The following is a 9,956-nucleotide window of genomic DNA, read 5'->3' as shown; positions in this document are numbered from 1 at the left end:
CGGGAAAGTGATAGTCGAAACATTCGGGCCCACACTAGGGTCTTCTCAGCCCAGTGTCCAGTCAGGGATGGCTCCCATTACTGAGCCCCCCCATCTGCATCGTGTGGTTCACGGCAGCTTACCCAAGGGGGGCCCCGGGAACCAAGGCGGCGGGGTTTGGGCCCCCTTCCCACCCTGTCCGATTTTTCCCGCCTGTACCATTTCCTTAGCCTTAGGAATGCACGGGGATGGTGACCATACCTGAAAAAACAGTCCTTGCAGCACTCGGAAGGTTGAACCCGTCTGCTTGAGAGGAGTGTTCTCCGCCCCCTTGACATGCTACGTCTGTCCCCTACCTCTCCCCCCCCAAAAAACCCTTTGGGAAAAGGCTTGGGCTCCCTTCTAAATGCCTTCTCCACTTTTACCCTTCGGCCCCCGGAAAGTCATGACGGGGTTTGAGCAGCGGCCCTTTGGGCCCACGGGTTTGCCTTCGGAAGCCTCGAACCCCAAAGGGCCCCTCCCCAGCGCCACCGCAGGCCCTCAGGGGGCCTTTGCTTGACGTAGATTTGAGCTGTGGTCCTGCAAGCGAACAAAAAAAATCGGGGCCAGGAAATGATCATCTTTTCCCCAGCCCCAGGGGAGACTTCCTTTCCGGCCCCCTATCCTCGCCAGCTGGGGGCAGTGTCTCGCCACGCTCACGAGTCCGCTTTTCAAAATGGGCCCGATAACCTCGCCTGGGGTGGTGCCGAAAAGGGGTTTTTAAACCCTGCCAGCTGGTGTAAAGGCTGTTTGGGGGGGCGGAGAGCCCCAGCACTTCCACCCCGGGGGCCCCTTTGCGCTGTTTCCAGCTGCAGGGCCTTTTCTTCCTGGCCCAGCCCTGGGCAGATGCCAGCATTTCAAATTGGGCGACATATGCCTCCCAGGCCCCCTTCCCGTGTACTTTTGCTGGTTACCCTCACAGAAGTTGGGGGCCCAGGGGGGTCAGGGTGGAGAACACGTGCCGTGAACTAACACACCTGGGGGGGAGGAAGGGGGGGGGGGAGGCAACGAGGCGGGTTTTTTACCGGTCCGAGTTTGCCGCCCCCCTATACCCAAGGGGGGGTTTCCCTGGGTCCCCCCCTTCTGCAGGACCACTGGGTCCGACAAGATGCGGCGAGGGCCCGGGTTTCCTGCCACGGACCCCACAGACCCCAGAAAACTGACACTTGGATCTGTTTCCAGAACCTCTCTGCCTTCTCTGCTTCAAATAATACCCCGGACGCCGCCTTTCCGCCTCATTCCCCCCTCAGGCCCTGAACCTGTCCTTAGGTCTGCCCCCTCCCTCAGTTTCACTCTTCACGCCGTTGCAGGCCTTTTCGGGGTACTGCGAGTTTCCCTCTTTACAGATGCAAGATTTCTCTGTAACCCAACAAGTTGGGAGAACTGTTCCTCGCCTTCTTTGCCTGCATTTGACGAGATGGTGCACCTGATCGTGGGGCCCTTGTGCCTGCTCTCGCCCTTTGTGCCCCTTTCCTCCCTATACCGCCCGCATGGCAGTGACGGTCCCTCTGGGTGGCTTACCTCACCCTGCCGCCTCATCAAACCCCTCTCCCCCAGGGTGCCGGCATCTTTGGACGACATGATAAATCGGTCGTCTCACTGACAAAATATACAAATCCCATCCTGACACATTTGTAGCCTTCCGCCTCGTCTCTCGTACCACACAAGGGAGGCTAGGGAGACGGGGTGCTATCCACAGGGTCGTGAACACTGAACACTCAAGGGCACCGAGACCACAGCGTCCCCCAACACCACGAAAGGGTAACGCCCCGTGGCGAGGCAGGGACGAAAAAAAACACGAATGCAGTCTTTCTTTTTTTACACATTTATTTACCCTACACTTTTTTTTAGGCACAATACAGGGGGGGCCGCACGATACAGCTTATAACAGGGCAACACAAAGTTATATCAGGTACAAGGGGACACCGAGGTCTTCACAGGAGCAGACCCAAATCCCTCTCTCGGCTTTTTCCCCGCTCCTCCCCTCAAGCCAGCGCGTCATGTTTGCCCCCGGTCCCTTCATGAACACATGCCAGGTCTCCTTTTTATGTAAAAATGTTTCGCAAGACAAAAACCCACGGGGTACATAGTATATGAATTCTTTTACCTAAAAATTTAACCTACGACAGACGTCCCAATGGCATTGATTAAGAAAAATTCCTATCGGGGAAATTTTTCTGTGTTTAATATTTCCCGTACATGTGCTTGCGCGATGGGGGAGCCATAAAAAAGACGTCACGCTTGGACAGAACTGGGCGCAAAACCATAGCAGCTCGCCAACTGTTAGTTTTTTTTTGAACGTTTTCCCAAAAGCCCCGATTCACCAGGCACAGATGCCGATCATTAATGAAGTAAATCTCTTTGGGGTACTAATTACTGGTTACTTTTGACGACACAATCGTTTTATTTAAACCTTTCCGGCTCTGGAATTTTTCAAGGATGTTACGAAAAAAAAATGTTAAACTTGATGTAGTTTTTTATAGACTGATATCATTTTTAATGTTTTTTTTTTTCATAGAATTTTTTTAACTCCCTTTCATAGTTTTTAATAACATCATAAACACTTTTCTTTGCCCCCCCACCCTTTTTTGTTATCCCTCTCCTGAACTGACGGCGTTGACTTTATGTTGGGATTTAAGAATATAATTTTAATTGATTTCTGTTTTTTTTAAAAAACCAGAAGATCAATTATAAGTGCGAAAATAGCATATTAACACATTTAGTATATATAAGAAAAAGTCAACAGATCTGTGTTTTTAGGCGGTCAACCCTCCAATACTGACCAATCCAACGTTGCTTCACCTAAAGATCCGCGAGAACGGTGCTCTCAATAAATTTAATCGAACGTAAATTTAAGAATAATAACCTATTTTGTCAGTGCTTACACATTTTCATACGCATTTTTGTAGAAGTATCCCTTTTTTTTGGGGGTTAAACGCCTTCCATTACATTCTATTTGGTGTCAAGGTGTGTGGGAAGACTCAATACCCGGGCCCTATAGGTGAAATTTTAGAGGACAGTTCACTAATAAAGCATACAATATGTTTAAAATTGCAAAGATGCAAAAAACAATAAGGGGACCAATAATTTTTCATTTTAACCATCGCTATCACTTTTTAGCGTATGATTTTTTGTATAGTTTTTCTTTCTCTCTAAAACCACGGCGTTGACTTTTACTCATTTCGTCTTGATTGAAGTATAAATTCAAATGATTTTTTATAAATAAAGGGCTAAAATTTTAAAGAAAAATAAAAACATTAAATATAATAAAATGCCAGTAGCATCTAGCGTTCCAGGCGGCACTCATCCATACTTTATAGAATGGTGTTTTTTAGAGGATATCGTTTGGGATGGGTAAAAAAACCCTTAGCCATTTTATTTAAACTCATCCTCTTTATAACATTTTAAATAAAGTATATTTTACTTTTGCACAAACTTCATTAAAACCCACATTTTAGTCAATTTCTAATCTACTATTAGTAGCATCAATCAAGTCGACCATTATCAAGTAAATCAATTCTAAATCTAAATCTGCTACACTTTCCGCCCTCTGAAGCCTTTTTTCAATTTCAAACTGTGCAAGTTGTAAAGAATACAAAGTGCACAAATACAAAAAATTTTGTAATATGATATAATATGGTTTTAAAAACGACACATGCAACTGTATCTCTTTCTAAAACTGAAAGAAAGCCAATCATAACAAAATGCCGATTATTATTGAATTTGAAATTTTAGTGCTTTCGTACAACATTTTTTCCCCTATTGTGCACTATTGTTGTTTTTATCAGGATTTTTATTGTTTACTATTGTTATAATCATTACTAGTATTTTCATCATTATTTTCATAATTATTATTGTTATAAGCATATGATGATTACTGCCATCAACTAAGTCATTGTTATTTGGTGAAAATATATAATTTTTACTCTAATATAATACCATGTGTATTTGTTGTAAATTTCATAGACACGACTTCCAGTCACATCAGTGAAATTTCATCGTTAATAATACCGTTTATCACAGCCGACCTCTTGAGGGTGTAAATCAAATGCTGGCTTATGATTTACCATGTCCTTATGTCTGCTACAGTTCTATTAACTTTCGTGCCAGAAAACTCTTTATTATCTTTGATACCATCATTTAATTCGCATTTTTCTTTGCAGATATGATTACTAATATTATTACTAATACAATTACCACTGTTTTCTGTCTGTCCTTCTCCCTCTTTTCGACGGTAAATTTACTATTACTGCTGTGCTATTGATTGGAGCTTAATTTCCCTTGATATCTATGTACAAATATAAAACAAGATGCTATAAACTCTTTAAGAAATGTCAGTCATCATTTAGCATATATAATAAAATACCAACTACATCTCGTGTTCCAGCCGGTCACCCATCCAAGTACTGACCAGACTCAACGTAGCTTAACTTCGCTGATCGGACGAGAAGCAGTGCTTTCACATGGGAGGATCGTTAGAATAGACATTCAGAACATTAACTAGATTTTTGTCAGTTCTTACACTTTTTTTTCATTCGATGTTTAAATAGAATATATCTTTTGCTTTTGCAACAAACTTCATTACTATTACATATTGGTTTTGACGGATGTGTGGAGATATAAGGTGAATTCCAGACGAACGGTTCACCAATAAATGTATAATGTACAATTCAGGAATATAGTCAACATATACAAAGATATAATGTTGTTACAAAAATGCATTGTAATTGGCTGGCCGCAGGGTGGCGCGAGACTCCGGCGCGGTGATTGGCTGCCTGAGTGTGACTGACTGGCGGGAGGTGCGAAAAGGGGAGGCAGTGCGTGAGCGAGTCCTGTGCGTGTGTGTGTGTGAAGTGACCGTCCTTCCCCCACGTGACCCGTTTTGTCACTAAAAACTGTGGACTGCAATAAACCGTGGATTGTTACCTGCCTGTCATTTCATATCCCCGTGAACACTCGTCAGAGGCTGCTCACCGAACCCAGTAAGACAGGCAGTAAAGGAGTGCAGAATCCTGACACTTTGTAAGTTGCCTGAGACACTTCGTACTGGGAACCTGTCTGTGTGCGTGACCCGCCCCACACTGAGCATCAGAAGGAGAGAAGAAGGGAGTGGGGAGGGGGGGGTACGTGACACTGGAGTGGGATCTATAGGTCGATAGTGAGAACAGTGAGTGAGACCTTTGCACCGGTGGAACGCGATGGCTGACTATATGGTAGACGACAGGACAGAAGGCACGCAGGGAATGGCGGGAGAGCATGAGTGTCCACGGGTGGGGCATCAGGCACACAACCCTCACCATCCCCTGGCACAGGAGGGGTGGATTTGGAGACAATGGTACGGATGCTGTCACAGACTCGTGAGGCAATAGAACAGCAGGCAGTACAAGCCACTGAAGAGAGAGCACAGCAACTACAGGCAATGCGCGAATTAAAGGATGCAGTGAAGCTGGAATTGGATGCGATGGAGACACGGGTTAATGACTATACAAATGAGGCTTGTGCCTGCGTAAAGAAGGAGGTGAAGAGGGAAGTGGAAGATCCGCTGGAGGTAATGAGGCACCAACTAGCAGAAATGACAAGGGAAGTGGAGGCCTGTCGTCAAGAGATGGTCACGCTTGAAGGGGCCTCAGCAGTCTTGGCAGCAATGTAGAAAGAAGCGTTGGTAGAATGCAACATTGCACCTCAGGCCAGAAGTGGTTTCACCTTCCTGGTCTCAACAGCATGTTGTGAGGGCCACTTCCCCCTCTCCCTTCACCCTACAAAGGACAGCTGGAATAGCAGGTGTTGGGGCGGCCACAATGAAAATGGACTAGCGATGCGAGGAAAGGTTATGAATGTTCAGGCCCTTGGGGCTGCGTAGAGGAAGGGGAGGAGAGAAGAGGCATACCAGCTTGTTATTAGCAAAGTGGGCGGTGGAGGTGCCAAATGTGATGTATGCCTGTTGTAAGGGCCTGCAACGCTTGGCAGCCAGCACAAAGACACGGAAGAGCGGCTGAGCCTACACGGCCAGATTTCGTTTGGTGCGGGCATACCAATGGGAAGAGGACCCATTTCTGCCAAGCACCTTGGATGCACTATAACAAATTCAGGCCATGTGAGCACGAGCGGCAAAACTGCAGGAAGACTGCGCGCGGCGAATTTGAGTTTTTAAGTGACTCCCAATTTTTTACCCTCCGTCATGGGAGAGAGAAAGAGGCCCTACAATAGTGAGAGAACCCAGGCTGAGGCCCCTTCCAGGAGAGAGCAACCTTTGTTTGCCAGAAATTGCTGGAGTGTGGGCGACGGCCGGGGGAACCCAGTAAAAACGGTGCAGAGGCGCTCGATGAGGATTCCACTGCCATTCTAAAATCTGTGTGGCGATAAGGTCACCATTTTCACGGAATGACCAAATATGCGGAAAGGGAAACTGGTCCATGCTGAAGCAGGGAGCTCACGCAAGTTAAGCAGCAGAGCAGCACCTCACAGAGAGTGGCTGGCCGGATAGGTTTGTGGCAGACAATGGATCAGAGATGACATTTTGGGGAGATTGGTTGCACCCTGTTGTCCCGAGGTGACCAAAATATGTGGCATTCTGGTGACTGATGCAATGAGAGCCCAGTGGGGTGAGCCTTAGTGTGGGCAAGTGACGAATGCCTGCAATATTAGTGGATGGAGGATCCAGCTGCTTGGGCTGGGATACCGCATTGTAGAGGTTTGGGGATTCTGGGAATAGGAGCAGCAAAAGGCCATAGGTACCTGACCTGGAGAACATGTCCCAGTGGTGCGGGTAGGGAACAGAAGGAAATGGAAGAATGTAAGCAGGACACACTGGAAAGCCACTGCCAGTCCCAGACTCACATATCCCACCCACCACTAAGCCACTTATCCTCTGGACAACCATTCTCACACCTCCGTTTTAGCATAGGACACACCGAGGCCGACAAGGAGAGGAGGCCAAACTAGTAGTCCCAACAGAAGCCAGTCGGGAGACTTGAGCTAGTGGGCATAAGCATCTTACTATGAGCAGCAAGAAGGTTACAGAGTCCTCCCAACAGCAGCCATACTAGATACCCAGCAAGAGAGGAGGGGATCGCCGGAGGAAGATGGATGGCATTGTAGAGCATTCAGACGTCCATGGTGTCCAATGTATGCGTGGGACAAGAAGAAGACGTGCTTTGTGTGGACTACCAAGCCGAACGCCGTCAAGATACCGATCCACTCCTTGCCTCGCATGATGACATCCGTATGCATCACTGGGTCAATGGTTTTCCACATTGGACCTCAATCTAACATCAGTGAAGTGGCAGAGAAGATAAAGAGAAGACTGTCCTTTCAGGGCCCGTGCACTTAAGTATGCCCTTCGGTCTTGTGAATGCCCTGAAGTTTTGAACCTAAGGAACGAGACTGGGGTTCAGGAGTGCAATGGAATGTGGACAAGTGTTAATTGGGAACCTTTGAGGAGAAATGGAGCGCCTGACGAGGTACTGTGTCAAGCAGCTTAACTAACCAATCCCCCGTTTATAGTCCGCCCGCAGTTTTGTTGGAATTTTGTTACAATACAGAGGCCTCCACTTGCTCAGCCCAGGAGTCTATCATAGCCTCTATGATACACTTTCCCCATTCCTGAATTGGCTGGGCAAAAGCTTTTTCCTTTAACATCAATTGAATAGGTATAATGTATGATTTTGATTATAAGGATTAAAATCTTTTAACTTTAGACAATTGAATAATGCAAAGCCCTTTCCAAAAGTCAAGGAAAGGGTAAACAGGTGGAAGGTAGGACTATAAGTGCCCTTGGATAGACACTTGTAGAGCCTTTGGGAATACAATAAATAAGGGTTACAGGGATGGTTATACTTGCCAACTGCTGGGAAAGCTACCTTTCCAAAAAGCCCTTTTCATCAAAAGTCCATTTCTGCAGGGAGTGGGCAGACGGGTTGGAAATCACTGAGGAGGAAGCTGGCAGTGCCAAGGAATGTAACAGAGTAAAAGTTTCTGGGGCTGTGCATACTACGGAGATTTGGCAAGGTTTTGCACCATAGCAATGCCACTGCATCAGCTAACTAGGAAGGGAGCTAGCTTTGTGTGGGACGAGACATGCCAAAGCCTTTGCAGCCTTGAAGCGAGCTTTGGTAGAGGCACAGTATTACCATACCCAAACCCCAGCCTTCCTACTCCAGGGCACAGACGCCAGCCAGGAAGGGCGTCTTATCACAGCTTACAGACCGTCAGGAGTACGTGGTAGCCTCTAACTCCAAGTTTTCCAAGCCAGAAAAATTATTGTGTCACTCGCAAGGAGCTGGCAGCCTTGATGAAAGGACTCGCCAACTTCCACCACTACATGTATGGGGCACAGTTTACCATCTGCACAGACCACGCTGCCCTGAGATGGTTAAAGACCTTGAAAGAACCAGAGGGCCAGTTAGCAAGATGGTTTGGGAAGTTGGAACAATACAAATACCAGGTCGTGCATCGGGTTGGATGTGCTCACAGTAATGCTGACATCCTCATCCGCCATCCTTGTGAAACCTGACTGTGTTCACTGCTCTCGTTGTGATCCTGAGATCATCTGTCGGCGGTTGGTGGTTAGTGAGAGTGTAACTGACACTGACAAGAGGTGGAGGGAAAACCAGCGGAAGGACCAGGATCTGCACCAATTATTCAGTGGCTTGAAGAGGTCAAAGAACGGCCACAGGGAAGTCATATCCCGGAAAGCTCAAGTGCCTTGTAGATCAGTGGGAGGCATTGTGCCTGCAGGATGGCATATTACAGCGGAGTTGGTTGGATACTGCTATCGGAAAGTAACAGAGGTTAATAGTGGTGCCACTGTCCCGACGTGAGGAACTGCTGAGCGAAATGCACAATAGGAAGACCAGAGGCCACCTCGGGATGAAGAAGACAATGGAGAAGCTACGGCGGTGCGTTTACTGGGTTGGCCTGCATCAGGATGTCCAGGAGTGGTGCAAGACTTGTCAGCTTTGTGCAGCAAAAAAGGGACCTGCACAGACGACACGTGCCACCCTGCAGCTATACCAGGCTGGGGAACCCATGGAACACATGGCCATGGACATCGCTGGTCCTTTCCCCTGCACTGAAAGGGGAAACAAGTATATTTGTGTTGCCATGGATTACTTCTCAAAGTGGCCAGAGGCGTGTGCCCTTCCCAACCATGAAGCAGAGATGGTTGCAGAATTCCTGGTGACACAAGTCTTCACTTAATTTGGGGTTCCAAGGGAGTTACATTCTGACCAGGGCCGAGAATTCGAGTCTTGGGTCCTTAAGGAATGTTATTGCCATCTTGGGGTCCACAAAACCCACACCACTCCACTCCAACCCCAAAGTGATGGCATGGTGGTGAGATTCAATGCCACCCTTATCACACAACTAGCTAAATATTGTGAGGAAGACCAGCACGACTCGGATGAGTGGGTCCCATACATGCTAATGGTGTACCGGGCAGCTGAACACAAGGCCACAGGGTTCACACCATCTTGTCTGATGTTCAGCCATGAAATCCGCCTCCCAGTCGACCTAGCAACAGGAAAGCTACCGGATGAAAGACTGCCTGCACCACACACCGAATACGTGAGGACCCTGCAGTGTCGAATGGAGGAGACCAGGCACCAAGCAAGTCAGCACCTCAAGATGGCAGGCCAGGCGATGTGGCGGCGGTATAACGAATGGGCCAGGGACGCAATGTACTGCCCCGGGGACCAGGTGTGGCTTCACAAGCCACTCCGGAGGTCTGGGAAGTCACCGAAGCTCCAGAATCCTTGGGAGGGCCTGTACACTGTGACAGAGAGGATATCTGCCACTCGAGCTGATGAAGGCATAGGAGGTTTGGTGGAAGCTGAGACCTGAGGCCACGGCATCAGAGGCAGCATCCTGTGTGGCTGGCCGACTATGACGTGAAAAAAGTGTAAATTTTTGTAAATGTTGCTTTATTCTTTCCTTGGATT

At 47.7% G+C, this 9,956-nt stretch overlaps 1 protein-coding gene across 1 annotated transcript in view; it reads left to right on the top strand.

The window, feature by feature from the left end:
• Window positions 1-9,345: 9,345 nt before the first annotated feature.
• Window positions 9,346-9,956, top strand: part of LOC119575720 — a 4,164-nt gene continuing 3,553 nt past the window's right edge. Inside the window, exon 1 of the mRNA XM_037923344.1 lies at window positions 9,346-9,835. Within this exon, the coding sequence (XP_037779272.1) occupies window positions 9,346-9,835 (490 nt within the window). The remainder of the gene's footprint in view (window positions 9,836-9,956) is intronic.

Source organism: Penaeus monodon, chromosome 7, assembly GCF_015228065.2.
Source record: "Penaeus monodon isolate SGIC_2016 chromosome 7, NSTDA_Pmon_1, whole genome shotgun sequence".
Classification (NCBI taxonomy): Eukaryota; Metazoa; Arthropoda; class Malacostraca; order Decapoda; family Penaeidae; genus Penaeus; species Penaeus monodon.
This window is presented reverse-complemented; position numbering and strand designations above follow the sequence as displayed.